This window comes from Lissotriton helveticus, chromosome 3_1, assembly GCF_964261635.1.
Source record: "Lissotriton helveticus chromosome 3_1, aLisHel1.1, whole genome shotgun sequence".
Taxonomy (NCBI): Eukaryota; Metazoa; Chordata; class Amphibia; order Caudata; family Salamandridae; genus Lissotriton; species Lissotriton helveticus.
This window is the reverse complement of record NC_136061.1, coordinates 408,703,729-408,730,593: the sequence shown is the minus strand read 5'-3', so window position 1 is coordinate 408,730,593 and position 26,865 is coordinate 408,703,729. Positions and strand designations below refer to the sequence as shown.

At 45.5% G+C, this 26,865-nt stretch overlaps 1 protein-coding gene across 1 annotated transcript in view; it reads right to left on the bottom strand.

Moving 5' to 3' along the window:
* Positions 1-26,865, bottom strand: part of CASP8 (caspase 8) — a 188,175-nt gene that overhangs the window by 60,312 nt on the left and 100,998 nt on the right. Inside the window, exons 2-3 of the mRNA XM_078680213.1 lie at positions 12,618-12,958; positions 8,906-9,008 (exon numbers count right to left, since the gene is read on the bottom strand). Coding sequence (XP_078536339.1) covers positions 8,906-9,008; positions 12,618-12,922 — 408 coding nt within the window. The 5' untranslated portion in view covers positions 12,923-12,958. The remainder of the gene's footprint in view (positions 1-8,905; positions 9,009-12,617; positions 12,959-26,865) is intronic.

The following is a 26,865-nucleotide window of genomic DNA, read 5'->3' as shown; positions in this document are numbered from 1 at the left end:
GCGCAAGGGCGGGAGGGAAGAGGTGCCGATGGGTTCTGACTGGCTCATAATCGCTGCCTGGTTTGTGCGTTTATGGCATGTTGCCACTATGGAGCTCTTCACAGCGCGACTGCAGGCACGTGATACACGCTATAAGGCTGTTAGGCATCCTTTAATTAAATAGCTATGCACGGTAGAACATGCCTGCCATATGCCCACCAAACTGAGAACGCTGCGCCTTTTCACAGATGCTGTTATTCCTTCGGACCCAAGCAGATTGATGCCCTAGCCGCTCTTCTGCGCTGCGATCCCAACATGGTCACCATGGGAATGGCCTTCATACCCTGCTCTCTCATTCCCTGCGCGCACTGCTCTTACTCTCCCTGCACTGTCTCTCCTCTTCTCCTTCGTCCATCTCCTATCGTCTATCCTTTTCCTCCATCTTCTCTGCTGCTCTGCGGGTTCTGGGCCCTGTTGGGCTGATTGTTGACTCCGGGCGCGTTGCCCGTCTGTTGCAAGGGTGGACACTAGTGGTCTCCCTCCATACGGGACCAGATTATGTCATCATATGCATCACAGAACGGGGCCGGCCCCTTGTGGGTTGTAGGCGTAACGCTGTGTAACATCTCGCCTTCTATATAGAGTACTAGCAAATTGCATGTAATATTCGAGTACGCGGCCGGCCCTGGATAGGGTTGTAGGAATAACGCTGTGTACCTCTGGTCCTGTGGTGTGCAAACCTCTTTTTAAAAAAAATAAAAACAGATCTGAAACAAAAAATTACGTACTTCCCCAAACTCCTTTATTTTTTCCGTACAATTCCGCTCGTTTTTAACAGTCGTATACTCTTAGTGTTTGAACACATTTTCTCTCAGTTCATTTGGGCTTATGCACAGCCGAGAAGGGCCTTCAATTTTCTTTCTCTATCTAGGGAAAGGGGAGGATGGGCTCTTCCCAACCTAAAATTATATTATTGGGCTGCCGCCCTACAGCATTGCCGCAAACTAATGCTTGAGGATCACACTCTAAGCCCGTCAGGCTTGCCCTCTTCCTATCTCTTACTTTTAGGAGAAAATGTTAGGGGGTGTCTTTGGCGAAATCTGGAATATAGTTGTTATAAGAGAGTTACATTTAAGACGATGATTAGTGCTTATCACGTCTTCCGTAATATTCGCAAAGTTTTTGAAATTGCCAAGATGAACCATTATACCCCTATCAGAAATAATGATAACCTCCCATTAATATTCAAAAACATTTACCTTCGACAATGGCATCTGGCTGGCATTAGTAAGTTAGGAGACTTGTACAGCTCTGGCCGTATTCTGTCATTTGAAGAGCTGAAAATTTGTTATAATTTGAATAACAGCCAGACATTCCAGTACAATGCTAATACGAGTTTCTTGGTAAATAAAAATGGGGGCCCGCAGCGTTCGCCGTGGTAGGTCTGATAGATAAATTGCTTGGCTCTAGCCTACCGAGGATAGGAGACATCTTTTGTGCACTGAATGAACAGCGACCAGATCATGCTAGGGCTATACGACCGGTTGGACCCTAAGGCAGGGGGCGCACTGATGTTTGTTGCTATGACCATATTGCGGATATGTATTGCTATGCATTGGAAAGACCTGAATCCCCCGTCTTTTGGACAGTGGCAAGCTAGATTACTCGCCACTTATAGGTTGGAGAGAGCTATTTACGCCAAAAAGGGAAGAAGGGCAAGGAAAAAGGCCGTGGTGGTCTGGGACCCCTTGACTAGATGGCTCGACATTGTGAACACTCAAGTTGTATAATGTATTTTAGACTCCCTTGGCCTTCCCCCCCGCCTCCTCTCTCCCCCGCTCGCCCTTCTGCGTTCTCCCCCACTTTTTCTTTTCTTTTACTCGCTGCTTATTCCCGCTCTCTTCTTATCTGTTTTTCTTTTTTTTTCTTTGTTAGATATGATAACTATCTTCTTATTTCATCAATTATTGTATAGATACTGTTGAAACTTGCATCCACATTGAAGGATTGTGCCTTAACGCTTACAAATATAATATGTTTTCTCTACTTTTTGAACCCGGGGTGGGGGGAGGAGGGGTTGCTACCAAAAGATGTAAGAACTGATTTTGTAATGTGATGGTAAAGCAAAAAAAAAAAAAAGAATTCCTGAGAATTCCAATAGAAGCCCATGTCCTGGTGTAAACTTGGACTTCTATTGGAATTCTCTGGAATTCTCAAGAGCCTATTATCAAGCCCATTATCGCCACTTTAGCGGCAGTTTTCTGCTGCTAAAGCGGCGATAATTTTAACTCCGTCCTTGTAAATATGTCCCTTGGTAGATGTGAGATGGCATGGCATTGCTTCAAGAACAAAGAAGGGTGCAGAGGAAAATGATTCTGTGAGTAAGAAACCAGCCATTGCATGATAAATAAGGAATACAGCATGTATGTGGGGTACAGAGTAAACTCTGCTCAAAACGCTGCTTGATGTTTTTAATACTAAAGGTGGCTGGCAGTGTGACTCCAAGGCTTGTGTAGTGGCAGTGAAGGTCACACAATTGTTGATATGATTGAATACATGCGAGGAGTGTATAAATTAGCAGAAGACTTTCCTGCTGCATAAGTACTAGTATTGCAAATAATATGAGACGTATAAAGATCTGGTATGTGAATACTGAACATGCGGCAGCAAGGTGCTATGTTATTTTGATGAACGTCAAAGTAAAAGAATACTTTTGTGATAAGTATAATGTGACAAATGATTGAGCTCATGAATACACAAATTTATGATGCACCAGATTGCAATTTAGAAAAAAGATGAACTCCCGAATGAAATCCCACAGGCCAGGAATCGAATCTCGTGTACAGCACCAAACAATAATAAACTTCTAACGTTAGAGGGTGTAAAAAAGAATTGCCTTTTATTGCAAAACAGATTATTACTTTGTGGCAATATAAATAAAACAAGCATTAAAAATGCAATAGGTCTCGCCTTTTATTAAGTTAAAGTCATTTGCTGTGCTATACAATACCATTAGCAAAGCAAATGGCTTTAACTTAATCAAAGGCGAGACCTATTGCATTTTTAATGCTTGTTCCGGACTGCAGTGACACCAGGCACATCGATGTGCGCATCGTTACACTTCTCACTAGTGGAGAAGTTAAGGCATGACGTCATGCCAGGTGAGGGGGGGGGAGGGAAATCCTTTAAAGGGTAATTTTCTCTCTGGATTTCCATTCTCTTTTTGAAACTCAGGAGCAGCAGCATTGTCGGGGTGTCACCAGGGCTGTAAGCAGTGGCGTAACGAACCTTGAGGGGGCCCCCCTGCAGGGTATTTGAAGGGGCCCCCTCCGGGTTTAATCTAGAGCCCTCCAGCAGAAGTGCGGTGCTGACGGGGCCCCCGGGAGGGTGAGGGCCCCCCGCACCGCGGGGGCTGCAGGGGCCTGTGTTACGCCTCTGGCTGTAAGTGGAACCTTTTTCATTATTATATACAAGCCATAGTTGCTGCTTATTTATTTCACGCAAGTAACAACTATTGACAAATCCAATAGTCCTGACTTGTAGGTATGATGTTACTTGTTGTATCATATATATGGATGCAATGACAGCATAGTGTGTTGCCCGACTTGTATTTTACTGTTTCTACGTACAGGTTTTTAGCTTATGTGTTTTTAATCCACATCCTTAATTATATTGACCACGGCCCTTTCAGAGACCCCCTAGATTTTTCATCCCACTTATAGCCCTGCACAATGTAAGTCAGTGCTTACAAGCAGCATGAATCTGAATTCAACTACATACTGAAACGTGCAGATGTGAAAGCAAGCAGCAGCATGGGCAAGCCAACCAGCACAGCTGAGGTCGAAAAGTATCTCAAAACCTTATTAGCTTCTGTGCTGTATTTACCTTGCAGCCTCATCTGGCCCTCTTCAATCACCTCATTGCAGCACCACTCCCAAGCCAATGAATAGAGCTGCTGGGTTACAGTCCGTGCACGAGCACACTAGTACCTGTTGTTATTCAGTTCATCTTGTGCCCCCTAAGTTTAAAAGCTACGCGCATCTCCTGCCCTGGACGCATACTTCTTGTGCACTAACCCAACACGCCACACTAGCCCACACCCTGCATAAAGAAATCACATCTGTCAAGCGCACCTCTCACCCAACGATGCACAGATTCACTCGAGCTGCACAAATGGGCTCCCACTGACGGTCAAACGTGAAGCAGTTTTTAACAAGACTTGAGAGCTGCTGAAAATGTAAATGTAATGAAAATAAATTACTGTAATGCCAATCCTAGGTCAGAGTTATAAAACACAAATTTGGAAGCATAATCAGTAGTATTTAATAGCAGCAGCGAAAGACAAGAACATTCCGATACAGCTGCCTGTGGAGGCTTTCTGTAATGTAGACAGCGTGCTCAGCATAACATAGGAGAGTCACTTTGCGACATTCTTTAATCAGTGCCCCTTGAAGCGTGGCTCTTCTTAGTTGAAAGCACGTTGGGACTAGGCCCGCTCATACATGGGGCTGGAGGGCAAAGTATACAGGAGAAAAAGGATATGAAAGCTGATGGGCGAAGCGAGCGAGATGCTTCCTAGAGTATTTCAATGCAGGGACATAAATGCAGCACACTAAAGTACGGAAAAGCCATCAGGCCCATTGAGGCTTAGTAAGTTCGCATAGACTAACTCCCCAACATGTTGTCCATCCTAGAAGTAGCGTTGAAGGTCTGTGGTCCGATCTGTACTCCTCTGCTCAGAATTTCAAATGTTTGTTGTTATCAGTTCTGCTCCTGCTGAAGAGGCGCCTATCTTGAATTCTAGGGCAATATAGCAAAAATACAAGCGTTACAATTTGTGCGCTGGTCGATTGATTTATTAAAATACGAGTGCAAAGTGACCCCACACCAGTGCAAAGTGTTTGCAAACCCGTCACCGGTGAAGAAGTTTCTGCACAGTAATGCTGCTCAGCTGTGTGTGTGCTGCAAAGTGTATTGGACCTACGCTGGGCAGCAAAGGGTCGCTCACTGGCCCCATTGAGTGCACGTGCATCATTTCCACCCTCTCGAGTGTTCCAGCCTGTACACTGTGTGCTATCCTCCGCCTGATTGTGAATACGGACGCAAAGATCGTGTGAATGTACATGACAGTCATTTTGAGTGTTCAGTACAAACAACGGAATCATTCTAGAACGTGATCGGGTATTAAAAGTGCAAATAAAGTCGAAATCTGAGCGCTCTGTGGTTGTGGTGGTGGAGGGGGAGGGGCAGTTGTGAGAGGCACCATGAGCCATGACGAAAGGCAGGAAAACAAGAAGGGAAGAATAGGGGAGAGTAAGGGTGACGAGACGCACGGGGAGCAGCAGCCTTTGATGTGCCGGCCGGCCGTGGGCAGTGAATAATTAGGGGAGGAGAAATGCCAGAGCGCACGCTGGGGGAAGCTTGTGGGAGGGAGGCTGGTAGCTTTGATGCGTGCACGCGCTTTTCACTGGCACTGCATGAAATCGCCCGTTTGGTTAACTCTGGTTAAGCCCCAATATGTCTCGACATCTGCAATGCGCAAGCGCATTGGCAGAGGTCGAGCCCTAAACAGGGCAGTGTCTAACGAGCATGGCCAGGAACTAGACACAGGAAAGGAGGGGAAGGCGGTTCCATAACAAGGTAAGGGGTGTAGGCAAAGGTGGGAGAAGTTACAGATGAGTCAGAGCACCGATGAGAGGAACAAAAAGGAGGACGAATAGGTGTGGTGAAAAGGGATATATTAGAGAGGTGCTTTAGAAACTGAGTAGAATAATTCTATGTACGTATGCTGAGAGTTGAGGGAGAAAGAACTAATAGAGGGGCGCAGGAATTTCTTGCCCCATCGATTCCGTGTCTGGGAGTGCTGTGCTCCTGAATGCTCTCGAGTGCTGAACGCTAAGCGCTATACGTTTCTGCAACTATTACCAAATGACATCTGCAAGGGAGAGAGCAACCTTTTCTCTTTGAGTACGAGATATATGCAGCTAAGACACCCAGAGCTGTGTACACCGTCGGAGCGGTCAGCGGTGTTCTGTGCTCTATTGGCCCAGTCTACTCGTTTGCTTTCCTCCTGTCCGGCAGTCTATGGCTCCACGTAAACACAATGCGCCAGGGGCTGGACGTACAACCAGAAACTCCCCTAGGGCCTCCGGTGCCAGCTCTGTAACGGATTTGAACGGCGGGGTATGCAAGAAGAATGCTCCATGATCTAACCCAGCTGTCTTAAGAGGTGTCAAAGTGTGAATGTCTGGCTGGCCGTCACAAGACAGCCGGCCAAAGGTACATGCATACTTTGAACTGCCCAGGTAGCCCACATTCCTCCCTGCTGCTGTGACTCAGCGGGCTCTACCCCGTGCTGACGCTTGGTTCAGGATGGGCGTATTAAAAATAAAATGGTAATCGGCAGCAGACATAAATGCATATCTAGATGATGTCACGCTGGGGTGGCTGTCTGTGGACCAACGTGAATATGTCACGCAGCCCTTTGACGTTGAAGATGTCAAATTGGCTATAATGTCACTTCCCACATGTAAGGCAGCTGGCCTAGACGGACTCCCAAGTGAGTTTTATAAAGCCTTTGCCGACGATCTCGCGCGCAGACTCTCGGATGTATTTAAGTAGGCGTATGACAAGGGAATGCTCCCTCCCACGTTGAAAGAGGCACTCATTGTTATGCTTCTGAAGCCCGATAAGGTTGCCAATAAATGCGACTCTTACCGGCCTCTATCAATCATTAATATTGACGCCAAAATACTTGCAAAAAAGAAAGCCAGGAGGCTCCAGCCCCTCATCCCCAACCTGGTCCTTCCGGACCAGTCTGGCTTTGTTCCTGCCCACTCAATGGCGCATAACCTATGCACTGTTTTTTCCACCTTCCATTATTTTGAGGCAGACTTTCAAGCGACTGCTGTGCTGCTCGACACAGTAAAAGCATTCGACTCCCTGCTGTGGAAATATATGTTCACCGTCCTACTTAGGATGAGCTTGTCACCCTTTTTCCTTTAATGGATACAGCTCTCATATGAGGCGCCTGCTGCGCGTGTGCGGGTCAATGGCTGGGTTTCAGATGTTGCTTTCCCTATCAAGCCTGGCCCACGGCAGGGTTGCCCCCTGTCGCCGATGCTTTTCACGCTAGCATTGAAGCATCTGGCTTGTAAGCTTCACCAGCGCCATGCACAGACAGCGTTGCATTTTAGACAGAGGCCCTTGGTGGTCTCGTTGTACGCCGACTATATGCTTCAGTACGTTCATGTGACTGCAACGTTTCTCCCAGAAATGTTACGCGAATATGTCAAATGCCAGCGATATTCGGGGGATGTGCTGGTACTACCGTTCGAGCAGGGTGGTTTTGCTGCTCCCGACATGCGACTTTATTACCTCTGTGCACAGGCCCAGTTTGCACACTACTGGCATTTCCCTCACCGGTTCCAATCACACTAGCAATCGAGGCGGATGCAGTACTCCCAATGCGCCTTGTTGCGGCAGCCTTGTCTGGCCACCGACTGAAATCAATCCCACACTTTTCACAACATGGGTGTGGAAGATGCTTGCGGCACGTGCGCAGTTGCCTTATCTTTATGCCCCAGCTTTACCGCTTGCGGCGCATCCAGATATTTCTGCTGCACGAGAGCCGGCTGCCCTGAAAGCACTGGGTGCGGCGGGAATTACACAATTAGGTGACCTATACAAACAGGGCCAGTTCAGGCCGCTTTCAGATTTACAAGATGGAAATGACCGGGGTATGATTCTGGGGTTCACTTATGTGCGTGTTCGGCAAGCGATTAGAACTATATACCCTGATTAACCGGCTCAACCTAAGACGCTGGTGGCACTGCAGGTCGTGCTATCAGGAGAGGAATGCAGGGGCCTGATCACAAAGTTGTACAATGCGTCCATTAGGGAAATGGAACCTCTTGATACACCTTCACATAATAAGTGGGTAGCGATATTAGGGACTACATTGTTGCTGGATGTGTGGAGGTTCTGAGACACCATGACCGGCCGCCTGACGGCGAATTGTAATCTCCGCATCATCCACTTCAAGTATTTGCACCAGTTATACTATACATTTGAAACTGAAGCGTTTTGGTCTGTGGGAGAGTGCATGCTGTGTGCTCTGTGGGCAGGGTGATGCAGATGTTGTGCATCTTGCATGGGGTTGTGCAGGCATATACACATTCTAGACCAGGGTCACAAATATGCTTCCAGATGTTGTGTCAGAGCCTGTGATGTCTGCTTTCGATGTTTGCCTATTAGGCTGGGTGAAGAACCTTAAGCCCTGCTATCGGAGGCTGGTGGCTGTCTCAACCTTGCTTGCTAAGAGGGCGGTGGCGCAATGCTGGGGGGCTAAATCAACCACTACACTAAAAAAGTGGATCCGGGATTTGCTCGACTGCAAATAACAATTAGGGATATATGCTGAGGATCTGCCCCAAAGATTTCTGGGCTCCATTATCGGTGTATTTTCTAGGTAACACTGATTTGCCATCGATACTATGCATTGATGTTCTTGCTGCATTTGACTGTGGGACTAGGTCACTTGTTGAGAAATGTCCACATCTGATGGTATGCTACTATGGATTCAAAAGTAACACCTACATTGACGTGTTGGGGGGAGGGAGAGAGGAGGGTAGTAGTTGAGGGGTGCTGTTTTTATAATATGACACACTTGTCTGTACTATTTCATGTATATTAATGGTTGCCTTAGTCCCCACCTAGGGGCATTTCTGCTTTTGTTACAAGCTGTTCAAAAAAACAAATAAAAAATAATGGTAATAATTATTACCATTTTAGTTTTCATCTCTGGGGCTTTTTGGGGCATTTTGGTTGGTGGGGCGATGCTCCTCTGCTCAAACAGAAGAGCTGCCCCTGGTTATCAGTATTTTCTATTAATAGACTTTAAATCACATTTGAAATGTAATCTTACCGTGCAGCTTTCAAGTTTGCTCTTTGGCAATTCATTGATCTGAAACTTGAAGTACTTCAAATCCTCCTTAGTTATATTTTCAGACAGCATAAAGAGCATGTGTCTGGAAGTAAGATAGAAAGTCATCACTAAATAAAATATAAATACAATTTTCAAAGAAAGGCTTGTTAAAATACTGGTTTTTGTACAATTGAAAATAATACATTTCTCTTTTGCATCTCTTTTCCTAACCTTCTTCCTTAATAATATTTAGGATCAAGATCACATAGATTGTGCAAGAGGTTTTAAGTTGGTAATTTGCACAAGCTGCAATTTGGGACAATATGTGATACTAGAACCATTTCGGAGTCCACTGCCTCTATCTTTGTCAGACGCATGTCCTGTTATGTTTTAAATACAGATAGGTAGCTGTGGTTATAACAGATGTTGCACAGTACTTAACTGGTTAGGGTAGAAAGTATACAGAGGAATACTTGTTCAAAGACTTGTGCTACCACAGTACACATCATTGCTACCTGTAAGAACATTGATAGTGTTACTCCAAAGAATAATAGCCACAATAACTTAAAAACAATATACTAGAGCAGTCCAACAATTTGTATACATTTGGTTTGGGGCAAATAACCAGAAAAGTCAGTAGTCCGTAAGTCCAAGGTCATGTGATATATATTTCTCATCAACCAAGTACATGATCACTAGCCGACATGTTTTATCCTTGACCCTTTTGCTGCTAAGCCTTCCCCCCCCCTGTGCTGAGCCTTTTTTTGGGCTATTCAGAGTAGTTTGTGCTTAGGCCCCTGTAACCTTTTGCCCCCTCTGTTTTCCCTCAGTTGTGCGCCGCTCTCCCTGAACCCCTCCCTTTCCGCCCCGCTCCCGCCTCCCAGCTGCTTGTCCCTCTCACCCCCCCTTCTTAAGGGGACTGCAGCGGGAAGCGCACGTGAGTCCTCAGACCTCGGTCATAGGACATCACTCCCCACACAGCTCAGAGGTGCTCTGTGCCGCCTCGGATCCATCCAGCCCCCGCTGCAAGGTTCGAGCCACCTGTTCCCCTTTTCCACCTCAGGTTCTGCCTCTGTATTTTGCCTGATACTGTTTCCTTCATTGTACTGCCTCTATTTTGTGCCTGATATTGTTCCCTTCATTCTACTGCCTTCATTTTGTTCCTGACATCGTTATTGTGTCCTTTTTCTTCTGTTCTCCCTCACTGTTGTTTCTTCCCCCCTTCGTTTTCCCTCCATTGCTCGCCGCTATCTCAGGACCCTCCCCTTCCGCCCCGCTCCCGCCTCCAGCTGCTCGTCCCTCCCACCTCCCCTCATATGGAGGCCGCGCAGCGGGCGCATGCTGGCACGCCGAAGGCGCGCCTTAGGCAAGCTTGGCTGCACCCGTCAGCGCCTGGACCGTGCCCAGCGCCATACCCCCTGGCCCCCGGACGCCACAATGCCACATGCACTCAACACCGGACGATCACACACCTGCTTCCTGGCTGCCCCGGTGCACACCCACGGACCCTTCACCTGCCGGAAATGCAGCTTCACCAGCATCCGCCCCGCCAAGCCGCCGACCAGGAAAGAACCCAACTACCTCAGATGCATCCTCCTTACTCTGAGAACACCCGCCAATTAGAATTAGCAGTGGCATTAACAGTAGTGGTGCACGGATTTTGCAGCATCCCCATAAATCCATGACAAAGTTTAGATACAGAATCAACAGGAAAGAGCCCTGCGCTCAAGTACAAACTGTCTTGAGGAAAGTAACTTTGTTTGACTAAGTTCTGCTAACCCTTTTATAACGAGAGTTGTTTACCGTTCCTTTTTCTGACTGCATGTTTAGGGTATTTTGTCATCTTATCTAGTGGCACTCTTGTTGGAGTACTGGTGAAAAGAGAATGCCACAGCATTCCAGACGTTTTCAAACACACATAAAAAAAGACGTTGTGACTTTACAAATTAAGGTACACTTCTCAATGTATGTGTAATAGAAGCAGGGAAAGAACAATCAGGGCCGTTAAGTCAAGAGATGGTGATGGCCAGCACCCGCCTCAAAAAATTGTTCCAGCACCACTGGGAATAAGGCAGCATGAGGATTGGTTCCAACTTGCTGCTCTGACTGAACAGTAAGCGGGGAATCTGGGTATCCCATTCTGAGCTTGTACTCACTCAGGCTCCCGAAAGCCAGCTCGTCTGCCAATGTCAGAACAATTGTGCCATTGGGTAGACACATGATTAGTGGCGTCTGGCAACCTTTGAAAGGGATGGGCCAAGTGAAGTACTCCACCACTTCCCCCCCCCCAAAAAAAAAACACTCCCTCTCCTACCAAAGCCCATAATTAAGCACCCCTTCAAAAAAAAAAAAAAAAACACTCCCTTCCTCCAAAAGCCTATATACAGCAGCCCCTTCCTCCACCCATAATAACTCTAGCTCTAACATTTTATATAAATAAAAGTTAAATAAACTGTACTTCATGACTGCCACACATCGTCTGTTACTCTTCGGTAAAACTGCAGTCTGCTGTGGAGTTCCCCTAACCAATTCTGATGCTGCGCTCATGCTGTTAACCTGCATGAGAGAAGCTCAAGGATTGGATGGAGCAGGCTGGTCAGGCGCTCCTTAAGGCCCTAGAGGCCTATACTTGTTCTCCACCTGGCAGCTGTCTAAGACTTCTGAGTGGAGATCTGCAAAATGTGCATGTCAGGCTGCCCGGCACAAGACGGAAGGACAAACTGACATGTGCGCTTTGGAGCATTTGGCCAGCACTCCAATTTTCTACGCTGCCAATCAGCAACAGTTGACACATCCCTTTATTGGTTCGGGGCATTGCAGGCGGCACAAGCATTGGAAAAATAAAATGGCAATGAAATCATTTATTTCATAGCCATTTTATTTTTTGACGGGCAGCTAACAGTGGGTGTTGTGGGGATGCTCTCCGTTACCCTGGTAGAGAAACTGCTGCTGCACATGATAAACAGATACAGATAATTCAACTTAAACTTCCATTTTAAAACATATTTTAAATATTTTTGTTAATATACCCGTATGATGGGGGAACAACCTTTACAACGAAGGTTTCACAACGCGGTACTGTTACCACGCAACTTTTACAACGCAAGTCGTTACGACGACTTGCGCTGGGGGGCGCTCCAGGATAGTAAATAGTTTAATTTACTATCCAACTCCTTCCCTACTATCCACGGGGACTGGAGTTGGAATAGTAAATTAAAATATTTACTATCCAGCGCCCCCCAACGCAAGTCGTCGTAACGACTTGCGTTGTAAAAGTTGCGTAGTAACGGCACGCATTTTAAAAGTACGCGTTGTAACGTCGTACATCCCTGTATGATGATATCCTGAGAAACGTCCTATTGCTGAATTGTATAGTCTCTTCTGGAAAAATAGACGGAAGGTCATGCAGCTCTCTGTTATAGAATGTGTTGTGAGTCTGGGCACTGAGAACTAGACACAGTTTTGCCCAGCTGAAAAAGTGCATATGATAACTGAAAAGACCTGCAATAAGTTGGTTTTATGTGGTACAATTTAGAGGTTTTCAAGTAACAGAATGTGATGGCTTCTCACTATGCAACACGAAGAACTATCTAACTATAAGTAGAAGATGACATTTGATGGAACCACTTTTTCAAGACTTTAGGAATTTAGACATCAATTCCACGGTCATTCCTCCAATTACATCATGGTTACTGTGCCTGTTCTCACCCACCTGTACTGAGACACTTTTGCCTGGCCTGGTAGTTGAAGTGCTCGTTCAATCTCTTCTTTGCTACCACCCAGCTTTCGTTCAAGGACGTCGATGCGTTTGATTCTGAAGAGCAGCTCGCAGAGAAAGGAAAGATCACCCTCTTGGAGAAGTCCTTCCTCCTGCAGCTTCAGGAAGAGGTCCTTGGCATCTTGGATCCCCTGCTGCTGCCTCAGGGAAACCTGCTCCAGGCACAAGAATTTCAGGGACTGCACGTCCTCTGTGTCCAGCGTCTCGCTAATATCGTACAGAAGCTTGTATAAGCCCATCCTAGTATCTGGATCCGGATTCAAAATGTTACTGAACTAGAAACAAGGAGAAACGTTTTGAGTAAGAACTATTGTTAAGAAGCATGTGAGACTGGTCCATGTGCTAATAATACAGAGTGTGAAGGTAGAAGCTCTGCTCCTAATTAGCCCACCTTCCGCTTCATTATGTATTAGGAAGAAGAAGATGTAGTAAGTTGCATAAGATGATAGTGTTGATAAGGCCTTGACTTGACAATGAGGGCTAGCTGTAGGTATTATTGGTCATAAAAACCGCTAACTACAATACTAACATCACCACTCTTCTTCGTGTTTGAGTGCCATTAAACTCTCTGTAGGGTGGTTTGCTTAATGCCTATCCTAGACTTCTCACCCTTTGCTCTTGTCTGTGTCTCTCTCTGCGGGTAACTATCTTGAACTCTGTCCTGATCCCATCTGCTAACCGCACTTCCTTTCAATCTCCATCTGTTTTTTAACTAGTGTCATTGCTTCTGACAAAGTAACACAAGGGAATGGCCATTGTAGGCAATACCGGGGTTAATGTGAGGATTATAAAAGTCACGATCATCTCAAGGTGAGCTCTTGAATATTCATGATTTTCCCCTCGATCTACCCTACTGGATAAAGCAGCAGTGAGGGATTAGGGAGTCCATCTTTTATTCCCCAATCGATATATCTGGATTAATGGTGTGTCTTTATGGCCCAGAGTCTGAAGGGGGCTGGGGGGGCAAAAAAACGAAATATGGGGAGGTTGCCTTTCAATTGCTGCCAGAGTTAGTGGCCTGTTTGTGAAGGATGTTCATTGTTCACTGGAAAGCCTTAGCTCTGCCCAAAGCCGCTTTTTAAAAAATAATATAACAGGACGTTTTCATGTGCCCAATCTCTTTGATGTTTCACAATGGCAGCGTGCTGCATTATACTTTTAATTAAAAGGTAAATGTGGACCAAAATATAGGACAAACAGATCTTTCCTGGTTATCTGGGTTTGTAGGTAAGATATTAGACACACCTTTCTGAAGGATTTGAGTTTATTTCTTAAGGAACTGAGATTTGCTAAAACATATTAGAGGCTGATATAAAAGACAGTTGTTAAAAAAGAAAAACAATTATTCTTTCAGGCCAAAGAGAGTTCAAAGACATCCGCAAGACACTAGGAAAAAAGAATGTGATATATCCTTGACTTAACATACATACTCGAGACATTGCATAAACAATAAAACAATATTGTCATTTACGCATATACTACTCATGACATAGGGATTTTTATTTAAGCACTTAATATAAATTGATAATATTACATGGGAAAACTAAAGTCAGCTCTAGCAGCATTAGATCCTGTGGCATGCAAGTTACACATAAATCGCGGCTTCAAGAACATTACTATCTTATTTTTAGGTCTCGACTATTCTATCCCGCAGGGATAAATAGACGAGAGTAATGTAGTTGAAACAAACTCTCTGACCAAGCGGATTCCAAGCGGATTCCTCCCAATGCATGTTGTCTACTGAAGCGTAACGCTTCGCCAGGCGCGCGCTTGGCCTCACACCCCATCCCCATATGCTCGTTCCCTCCCACTGGCTCGCTCCCCCGCACCCCCACCAGGCTCTTGAAGCGCGGCGCTCCGCAGGTCATAAACAGGACCATCTGCTTTTTCTTTTTGTTGTCCTGCATTTGCTTGTGTGTGTTATCTTTACTTCCAGCTTTAGGTTCCTGGCAGAATCATTAACCAGTGCTTTCTGGAAGATGCTCGATCAGCACACTATTTGTGTGGTTATTTTTTGTTTATTGAAACTTTTACTGGCTTTCCGCTAAGTAATTTAAGTTTGTTTTTGTTGTTGTCGTCACTCCTCGCTACTCCCCCTCCGTGTTCACAGTTCCTTCTGATCGTCCAGACGGCGCAGTTTCCAGCTGCTCGTGCTGGATATTTTTTTTTTTGTTCCTGCACCTGTAGTCATGTATTTTACATTTTATTGTAAAAGGCACTACCTGCACCGAGAATCGAACCCAATTCCCCAGGTCCGTTATTCGGCAGCTGTAGCAGTTACGCCACAGCCATTCGCTTGTTTGCTTTTGCTTGTTTTATAACATTGCCGCCCCTTCTGCCTTCTTATATCTCCATACACATGCCTTTTTCCACTTGTTTTATTGTTGCCCGCATTATTTTACCGGCATTACCACATAATACCGCTTTACCATAACACACCTTCTGCTTGCTTCCTCCCTCCCTCCCTCCTTCTCTCTAAAGCCCATTCTACTTTCAATACCTATCTTCTCCTTGCTCTCAGTCCCCGGCACAGCCATTATCAAGCTGTCTCATGCCGCAAGTGTTAAAACAATAAAGCAAACTCACCGTTCTTTCTCATTTTTAGCTCACATTTGCGATCTACTGCCAAAGCTGGCGACTTTGTTCAAAGTAGCGACGTTCACAAGTACAAACTGTAACCTCACTTACACACTCCAAGCTGCCACCCTAACCAACGCCACTTCCCTATAAACACTCAGCAACACCGCTTATCCAACCGCCAAAACTAAAAACTCCACTGCGCATTAACGCAAGCCCCAAACCTCTGCACGCCACGTGACACACACTTACTCATAATGCTTTACCAAGGACTTACCGTTTAAACTGCTACTCCAATGATGCTCAGCTTCTCGCCCCCCACCCCAAATACGTGCACACGTACAAACAGCAGCTGTGCACTCGTATAACTCTGTTAGCAAAACTCGGAGGACAGGACATGTGGATGTGCACGCGTGTATGGCACGCGGCTCATTAACACACCCCCTTCTTCCTTGCACACGTACAGCAGCGTTAACCACTAAAAACACAAAAAAGTACCCATTTTGAGATACCTTTTAGATATATATACACGTGGGATGTATGACGTTACAACGCAGGCGATTACAACGCCTGCCTTTACAACGCGGTTTTTACATCGCAGTCCATTACAACGCATAGTGCTTTTGGGTTTTGGATAGTGAATAGTTTAATTTACTATTCCAACTCCAGTCCCCGTGGACACTAGGGAAGGTTATTGGATAGTAAATTAACCTATTCCCTATCCTAGAGCGCCCCCCAGCGCAATGCGTTGTAATAGTTTGCGTTGTAAAAGTTATGTTGTAATGGTAGTTCGTTGTAAAAGTTTAGTTGTAAAGGTTGTATACCATACACGTGTCCTGAGCACGCCATCATCAACTTCCTGCTCGCTCGCTCCCTAGCTCTGTGCCATATGTTATGGTTCAGTTACATAGCTGCCAAGGTATCGGATTCCTATATGTGACATCTTAATTTCAGTGTAATTATCGGTGACATTTCAAGGACTATCAGTGACACTTTCTCGTATGCAAACTCAAGCAGTGAAAATTGGGGAAACATAAATATCAGAAATTAAAACCATGTGAACAACAAGGAACTCTAATACGAGTCACATCATAAGCCACAACCTGTATTACTTTTGCGGAGCACGTCTGCATTAATTACTCATTATTTGAAATTCACAGATTCCACAGACAAGCACTACACATTGGCTTTGTGCGTGCGAGCTTGCTTCTTTGCTTGCAAGTCTTGCAGCTCGTGGGGAACTTTAGGTAGGTAAACAACAAAACTTTACCTAAGAAACATCTTTGTTATTTTGATGTTAAGTTGCACCTATCTCGTCCAGGGATGCCGGGCACACATTAGTGTATCTGTTATGTTAATTCCTGCCGTTCCTTTGTCTCGCTCTTAAGGACAATGCAGACAGGGAGGTCTTTTACAGTCTACTTGTCTTTCGGAGCTGTTGGGGATGGGTAGGTCTCCTAGTGTCTCGTTGTCGTTCTGTAGGCTCATCCACTCCCTGCCACGTTCGGAGAATCATTAGCCTGTTTGTGGGGACTGTTAATGATTTTACTTGGGCTTGGTGTGTGTCTTTTTAGGTCGAGCTATTATATAGCTCGAACATATTCCGACTTGAAAGTAAGCCTCGCACACCACCAGGCTCTTGAAGTGCGACGCTTCGCCAGCGTGCGATTGGCCTCACACACACCCCATATGCTCGTACCCTCCCACTCGCTCACTCCCCTGCCCCCCCCCCCCACTCCCATCCAACTTGTTTTTTTCACCGTTGTTGAACAGGCTCCTGCTGGGAGTGGGCTGGCTGGTGCGACAGCTGCTGTTTATGCAGCAAATGTATCCTCTGCCCAACCCCCAGGGCTTCAGTCCGCTTCTACTAGCTCTGGCCCAGCTGGTGTTAAGGCACAGTCGATTGAACGCGTTAAATGTGATGCCCCCTTACTTCTGACACCCGCTGTACCGGACAATCATGTAATCGGTCCCCTTTCTTCAGTCTTCGGCAACATTTGATAATAATAATAAAGAAAAACGGACTTTGTCAATGCTTTTCCTATGATACATTAAAGTAAATACTCTGGATTCAAAGTCAGCCACAGCTATCAGCGTTGCGATCCATGTTATGCTCTTAAAACACAACCTACATAACATCAACAGGCATTTAGTGAAAGGGGTGAGTCAGGATTCACAGTTGGCGCATCTTGTTGCATTCTCTTTTGTGACCCTCCCGTGGGCTGCCACTTTGGTTGTCACTGACTAAAAATAAAGTTTGCCAATTAAAGAAGTTACTGTTATCCGAGCAGCACTCTGCATAGCTATTATGTATGTGTGCTCGGGGTTCACAGAAGCAGTACAGCAAGCAGAGGGTGTAAACCTACATAATGTTTGGTTTTATTGGTCATGCATCGTCCGATACCGTGGGCTCAGAGTTAATTTTATTAGAACCTAATGAATCTGTTCTCCAACACTGATAAGTCAGTGCCTGGCAGGCGTCCTCGTAGTATTCTGGTGAAATTTGTATTTTACAACGCCACAGCATTACTCAACGCCACAGCATTACTCAACGCAATAGCATCACTCAATGCAACAGCATCACTCAACGCTACAGCATCACTCAGCACCACTCAATGCCACAGCACCACTCAATGCCACAGAACCACTCAATACCACAGCACCACTCAACATCACAGCACCACTCAACGCCACAGCATCACTCAACGCCACAGCATCACTCAGTGCCACAGAACCACTCAGTACCACTGAATGCCAGAGCACCCCTCAACGCCACAGCACCCCTCAACGCCACAGCACCACTCAATGCCACAGCATCACTCAATGCCACAGCATCACTCAGCACCACTCAACGCCACAGCACCACTCAACGCCACAGCACCACTCAATACCACAGCACCACTCTACGCCACAACATCACTCAATGCCACAGCATCACTCAGCGCCACAGAATCACTTAGCACCACTGAATGCCACAGCACCCCTCAATGCCACAGCACCACTCAATGCCACAGCACCACTCAATGCCACAACACCACTCAACGCCACAGCACCACTCAGCGCACAGCATCCCTCAACGCCACAGCATCCCTCAACGCCACAGCATCCCTCAATGCCACAGCATCACTCAACGCTACAGCATTACTCAACGCCACAGCATCACTCAATGCCACAGCATCACTCAGCACCACTCAACGCCACAGCACCACTCAATACCACAGCACCACTCTACGCCACAACATCACTCAACGCCACAGCATCACTCAGCGCCACAGAATCACTTAGCACCACTGAATGCCACAGCACCACTCAACGCCACAGCACCACTCAACACCACAGCAGCACTCAACTCCACAACACCACTCAACGCCACAGCATCACTCAGCGCCACAAAATCACTCAGCACCACTGAATGCCACAGCACCCCTCAACGCCACAGCACCACTCAATGCCACAGCACCACTCAGCACACAGCATCCCTCAACACTACAGCATCACTCAACGTCACAGCATCACTCAACGTCACAGCATTACTCAACGCTACAGCATCACTCAATGCCACAGCATCACTCAACGCCACAGCATCACTCAGCACCACTCAACGCCACAGCACCACTGAATGCCACAGAACCACTCAATACCACAGCACCACTCAACACCACAGATATTCATCTAAAACCAGTTATTTAAAACATAACTGCTAATAGAAGCTGAGAAAAGACCGAAAGATGCTTATATTCATACATAAAGCATATAATAAAGTGCTAGTGCATTCTTGTATAATCATACCATTACCGATCTGCAAATGTAGCTTAATTCGAAAAACAATGGTCAATATATATAATAATAATTGATGCGGGTATATCAAGATGATAGTACTGGTATACTAAGATGGCAACATAAAGTGCTAGTGCATTACTTTAAATATCATACAGTACATTCAATATATATAAAGGGAACTCAATTAAAATTACAATAGCTAATAGGACGTTTAAGATAAAATTTCACAATTGCCCCTAAAAAATCCCAAGCCTAGCCCCATATTAGTAGAGTAAAACCAACAGTAAAAACCGGGTAAAATCACCAGTAAAACCTCGTCTAAAACTCGGCTAAACCTGAGGGTGCAACACAGTGCATTAGAATACTATCCATTTAGTTATAAAAAGTTGCGTAGGTCATCCCCTGTATTAAGACCATTTGGCATCTTTGTGTCAAGTTTAATATATAGTGAGATTCCAACTGTCTAAGTCTTTTCTCTCTGTTGCCACCTCTGAGAGATCTAGGCACCAAATTTATCACAAAATAACTTAACTCATTGAGATCATTATTGTGTGCATGTTTAAAATGTCGAGCCACCGGGTAGCTTGAGTCAGAGTTCACTATTGCTCGCAAGTGTTGCAATATACGGTTAAAAACTTGTAGCTTAGCAGGTGGCATGGCCAGCAAGCCACCATGGTGGACGCGACCTGTTAGAGCTCCGTCCTTAGAACCCCTATTTCTCCTGGAAATTCTCCTCCCGAGGTGTTTTTGACAACCACGCTATGTGGAGACGGTGTGGGGACGCGGCCAGGGGCTCGGCAGCTTCCAGATCAAAGCTGAGACAGCGGAGCTCGCGGACGGGCTGAGGCAGAGCGGCCCTATCGGAGGAAGGCGCGAAAGGTGTCCTGGGGACAGGCGACCGCTGGCGAGGCCTGCGCCGCTGCCGGAGTGCCACTGAGGGCACCGGACACTGTTTTTGACCCTGGCGCCCTGTGAGTCCGTCTGAGTGGTGCCCCCCGGAGAACTGGTGGGTCGTACGGCCCTGCGCTGCTGGCGGCCGCAGCTGGGTGAGGAGAGGCGTGGTGTGGCCTAGAGTGGGAGACGACTGGTGACTGAGCGCCTCTGGTGTGGCCAGACCTGTGGCCTGGGCGGGCTGCCGCGCTTGCTGCCGCGGAGCCCAGGAAACCGAAACCAATGCCTGGGTGCAGGATGGTGCAGGCGTAGAGTGCGGCGGCCCGTAAGGCCTGGCAGGGTCTGGGCCTTGCGCTCCCTGGGGCCTGGGGCTCGTGGACACCAGTGGACTCGCCCTACCTACGGCGCGGCCGGCCATCTACGGTGAGTAGCTGGACCTGGGCGGCTGCTGAAGAAGGGCCCATGGCGGTGCCGCCACGCAGAGGGGTGCCCGGCTGGCATCCCTCAGTGCCTGGTGCAGTTGCGGAGGAGGGGAGCACCACTGACGGGGCCTGGGCCTACGCCTTCAGCGGTTTGCCGCGACTGCTGAGTGGGAGTCCAGGGGGCCTGTGCTGGTGTGAGAAGCGGCTCTGCTGTGGGGCACAGCGGCCCCTGAAACCCGCCGGAGACTGGACCATGCATCGCCGGAGGACTGGGACCGCCTGCTTGTACCCCATTGTTAGACCTGGCACCATTGGCGTGGGTCTCCCTTCCATTTTTGCTGTTGCCTCATGTATTTTTGCTGGTGTTAGGATGCTTTGGGCACTGAGCCACTGCTATTCAGTGCCACAGTGCAAGTGCTCCCTATTGTAAATTGATGTATGAATCAGTGGTTCCATGTTTGGCTATTTGGTTTACTTGTCAGACCCTAGTCTAGTGCACTGAGTGTGCCAGGGCGTGTAATCCAAATGCTGCCGGTGGGCCTGCAGCACTAGTTGTGCCACCCACAGAAGCAGCCTTGTAAAATATGTCTAAGGTCTGCCATTACAGAGCCTGCGGGCAGTCTGGTACTGTCATGCTCACTGGGCAAGTGCACCCACTTCCCAGTCCCTCAACCTTCCCTTTTCTTCATATCAGTTACCCCTATGGTAGGCCCAAGGGCAGGGTGCATTGTAAGTATAAGGTAGGACAAGCACTGATGTGTGTGGCATGTCCTAATAGTAAATTACAGCCATTTTCGTTCTTCACTATTGCAAGGCTACCTGTTTTCCATAGGCCAGAATTGGCTGTTAGAATTGTAACATTTTAATAATCCTAACAGGCTCAGGGAACATGGTAGAAATTCTAGTTTAGTATGCCTGAACTCAGAATAATAAAATACATCTTTTAGTGAAGTTTATTTTAATATTCTGTGTTTGCAAATACCACTTTTAGAAAGTAGGTCTTTGCTTGTCTAACCATTCAAACCTGCCTCTGCTAGTTTGTGTATTCCTATGTCTGATTTCTGTGAGTGACAGGGCCGGGGATTTCCAGGAGACAGGCTGAGTCACCCAGTGGTGAATAGAGAGATCTGCATCTTGATGGGAGGGAGGAGTGCACCTGAACTCTGAATAGGGCTGTGCCTGCCTTCCACAATGCTGGCTGCACCTCCTGGGGAGCGGCTGATGTCTCTGCCCTGCACACTGAAAGAAGAGAAGGAAGACTGTCAACAGAGTACTTCAGGGCTGTACTTGCCTTCCACAATGCTGGCTCCACCTCCTGTGGGGCGTCTAATGTTTCTGCCTTGCACTATGAAAGGAGAGGAGAAGTCTGAAAAAACAAAGTGCCCAGGAACTGGTTTGGACTAGGCACAGGCCCCTCTCCCCTCATAGAACAAAGGAATTTGGGGTATAAGTACTGGGACCCTGCTCCCATGAAATTAGATCACTTTTGGACTACAAGAAGAAACCTTAACTGAGGAGAGGAACCTGAAGAAACTGAGGAGAGACTATTCCCAAGCTGAAGTGCTGCGTGGGGGATTGGCCTGCAGTGGTTGCCTTACTGCCAAAGGAAGGAGAAAGGAACTTTGTAACTTTGCTTTCAACTTGTGCAGGATCTCCAAGGGCTTGGAAAAGAGCTTGCCTCCTGCTGAAGTCTCAGAGATAACAGACTTCACCCCCAGCTCCCCAGAGTTCTTTTGGAAGTGCCTGCTGCTGTTTTGGGCCTTCTGAGGAACTGCGTGTCGCAAGGAGCTGGAAGCGTGACTCAACGAGGAGAAGCGTGTCGCCGTCGCTGTGCCTGCCGTCGCAACTCCGGAGAAAGAAGGGTGTCACTGTTGGAACTGTCGCACTGCACCGCATCGGAGATAAGCGTGCTGCAACGAAGAGGAAGCGTGTCGCTGTCGTTGCTGCTGACGTCGCAACTCTGAAGAAGGAGGGTGTCGCCGCTGGAACTGTCGCATTGCACCGCATCGACCAAGAGCACCTCGCATCCCCGAGAAGCGCGCCGCCATCGGAGCTGCTGCCGTCGCCGCTGTAGTTGTCGCATCGAGCGGAAGCTTCACGCATCGTGGAGAAGAGCGTTGCCGCTGGAGCTAACGCCGTCGCATCGTAAGGATGTCGCCGCTGCAGACCATGCATCGAACCGAGAGTTTCTCGCATCCCCGAGAAGCGTGCCGCATCTGGAAGATCTTCACGTCTTTATTTCTTTGTACCTGACTTTGCCGCATTTCCCATCGCTGCGACATTGCTTGTCGTGGAAGCGCAACGCAACTTAAGGTACATTGATGCAGAGTGTCGCATCTAAGAACTGAACTGAACTAAGCTTAAATCTACCATCTTAAAGTAATCATAGTGTGTATTTTTGTCATTTATGGTCTTGTGGTAACTCTATATAAAGTATACTTATATTTTATATACAACCTGTGTGGTGTCCATTTGTAGTGTTGTCACTGGGTTACTGTTTGTGGTCACAACTGCTTAACTTACAACGCCTCTGAAGTAAAGCCTTGGCTGCTCTTGCCACGCTACCTTGAGGGTGAGCAGGGGTTATTTTAGAAGTTAAAGGAAAGCACAGGTGCACCATAGAATGAACAAGTTTTCAAATTCAATTATAATAACTTCACAAATATGAATGTCCAAAAAGTCCGTTTTGTTTAGATGATTTATTTTTCAACAGAGTGAAAATAGGACAGCCGACGCATTTCGTCCCTGCCGGGACTTCTTCAGGGCTGTGTTTACAAAAGACAAAAAGTATAAACATACAATTAAAAGATGGAACATTGCAAAACCCAGCCGAGTATACAATGGTCACATTCATTAAAAAAGTGAATCAACACTTATAAGAATGGCATCTAAAGACAATCACCTTTAAATTGCTACATTCCTGGAATTAACCAGTACTCGGTACCCCAAGTTAACATCATATGAAAAAAGACATATTCTCTCTTTTTTTATTTTATAAATCAACTTGAAACTCCTAGCTGAAGGATGAATATATACAGTTTCAACAAATAATGCATTATTAGATACAGTTTATACAGAAATAAGAACAGAATTTTAAAACATCTCTTAACAGGTGATGAGAAGGTGCGAAATCAAGTAATCTGAAACCCTCTTGGCACCTAAAGAAAAAAGCCCAAGACAGAGAAAGTGCACCTACCAAGAGTTAAATCAATGTCCAGGATAAGGTGTAAAAACCAATTGGGTTGCAGTCGGCTCTGTCAGTCTCTATTTCCAATACTGAAAACAAATAAGTGACAAAAACATATAAGATAAGAAGGGGAATTCAGAGGAGGAGAGAACCAACTATGCAGGTAAGCTATTACATCGTCCAAGAATATCCATATTCGGTAGACCAACATGGATGGTCAGAACAAAGGCGAAAAAGTATCACTTACTAAATAGTAAGTATCCACGTGGATGTTCATGAAACAGTTCAATCATGAAGTATCATATATACACGGGGTCTTGGCAAACGTACTATGAAAAGAAAAAATGAATGAACAACATTTTTTATTTTTGTTATTATTAGAAACAATCAGGAGCTGGTGTGTGAAGTCCTTACAGAACACACTCGAAGATAGCCAATGGTCCTTTCACAACTGCATTATTTAAACTAAATGAGGAAAACTATACAGTGGAGAGATAACAATTCCAGAGTAAAAAGAATTGTAGACCCGGCTTACCTATAAAAAAGCTATCAACGTTTAATAGGGGAAATATTTTGAAATCCAAGTATCACGTAAGAATTAATATATGGTGCACCATCAATACGATGTGCACTGCAATCTGAATGAAAGAAGAGAAAAGAGAAAACAGCAATAATTATTACAAGTTATGTTGCATGATTTGGGTTAAATCAAAAGAAAGGGGGTATCATAAGATGGTGGGATATACCTAAGAATAACCAAGTGCCCCTTGTAGCGGAGATCCTGACATCAAAAGTGGTTGTTCATGATTCCTCCTCCTAAGTTCTAAGAAAACAAACATATCAAAAAGAAAAAGGTAATGTAGCAGTAAGCTATACATTACGTGTAACAGAATAAATAGAGATAGACTAAATACACTCGACGCAAAGTGTATCCATAGAATGAAAAGTGATTTTAAGGCATGGGAAGTTATTGTAACTGCCATCAATCTATGAGGTTAAACCTGATAACATAGTAAGATGTGGCGAAAACATTTTAAGAATAAAAACATAAATGAGGACAAGCCTATGCAAAATAAAATCCACAGAGGCGAAAAGTCAATACCCAACAATTGCTTTGTATAGGAAACTGAAGATAAGAGGTAAGAATAAACAAAGGGATACAGCCAAAGGGGACAAGGCGCGGTAAGCCTAAAAAAAGATAATATATCCAAGAAAATAAAATTTAAAAAAAACCGAATAGCACTCACCTCGGAGAAGCTGGAAAAAGCGGGAAATAACCGCCCAGACGTAGGGTCCCCTCAGTCTGAATAACGCCTGATGGTAAACGGCCATGGCAGCACTACTTTATATACCTGTCTTAATTGAGTGAATGAAATCACCTGCACGGGAATAAGGACGAACAAACTCCAGGATGTCGGCATTTTGTGGCCGCCATCTTATACGAGTAAGGAAGTGAGGGTGTAATGGCAATAATTGTAAACAAAGCCTATACAGGGTGAGCAAAGAATCGGTATTACTCGATTTCTTGACGGGAATTGTGGGCTTAATGAATAAGTATACACCATCAAAAGTCGTAGTAGCCTGAACCGCCATGTATATAAGATAGTTTATTGTGGATTTATAACGTGGCCGCCATGTTGGAACAGTCTAAGGACGTCTACTGGAGGGCGGCCATCTTGGAGCAGTATAAGAGCAGTATAAGAGCGTCTGAGAAAAGAAAGTTCAAACCGTGATAGAACTGAAACAATAAAATATACCAAAACAACAAAAATTAAAAAACAAATGAAAGGAATATATTACGAAAAAATGCCTGTTGATTCGGGATAAGACTGTTCATGTAAACGTTATAGGACGTACGTTAAAGCCCTAGAGCATGGCGGCCATGATGGAAGAGTCTAAGGGCGTCTACTAGGGGGCGGCCATCTTAGAGCAGTATAGGGGCGTCTGAGAAAAAAAAGGTTCTATCCATGGTAAAAATGAAATGATAAACCTTGCCAAAGCAAAAAAAAGATACAAGATAGATAAAAGAAATATATAATGAAAAAATGCCTATTGATTCAAGATGTAACTATACGAGTAATTGTTATAAAACGCACGTTAAAGCCATGGAGCGTGTCGGCCATGATGGAAAAGTCTCCATGCCTAAATTAAGCATGGAATAAAGGACTTGAAATATAGCTCACGCGGCCATGTTAAAACGGTGTCCAAGCGTGTAAAAGGTAACCGAATCCCACCCATAATGGTAATAAGAAAAAATATCCAAATACGAAAATATAACGGTATGTTGACAAGGTAGGATAGGTCCTATATAACGAAAATGAACTTCGTTATCAGGTCTTAAAGAATCTAATTATGTATGTTAAGTAGTAGGACACATATTATAACGAAAAAGATAAGAAAAGAAGAGAAATTAAGAAACGATAATAATAATGAATAAGTGAATGGCAATCTACATAAGAGAAAAAGGAATCTAACTGTGCAGAAGAAAAAGACAGAACGAAAAAGCAAACCAACTGGACCCGGCACATTAACTGGCTAGATTATCATGGAGGTGCAGGAAGGAAAAGAAGAGTTATATCAAAGAATAGTCAACTGAGAAATAACATGATACATATTCTCATCTATCCATTGTATGTAATACATCTGTATTATACACTCGAGGTGTTGACATTGTGCCCCATTGCTGGTAATAGTTCGAAACGCAGAAAATCCAACAATGGAACATATTTCATAAAGATGAGAAGGGACATGTCTGGCAAGAACATTGCAGCCCAAAGGGAATTCATTATACCAGAACAACACATTTAGAACATCCATATTGAAGGCCTTTCTAGTTCGGACCTCTGGTCAAATTATGCCAAAAAATGATGTAACTCATCGTCAAAATTATGGCCAAATTCCAGTGTCCTCAATCTGCAAATCCACATTGCTTCCTTCTTGCGTAGCGCTGATAATCTATCCCCTCCCCTAGGATTAACTGGGATATGGTCTATACCCATGAACCAGATAGTATCACTGGGTAGATGTTTTTCTAGCATATGATGTGTCATCGCATATTTAAAGTCCCCATTCCTATGTGCCCTGACATGTTCCTGTATTCTGATTTTGAGTGCCCTCTTTGTACTGCCCACATAAATTTGATCACATGGGCATCCCAGAACGTACACTACATAGGGGGTATTACAATTAATGTAATGATTGATTTTGTACCTATGTGTGGTATTGAAACAAAACTCTTTCGTTTTATCCTTACCAAGACCACACATATTGCAACCTCTACAAGTGTAAAAGCCTGTTAGCTTGCTGCTGAGCCAATCCACCCCTT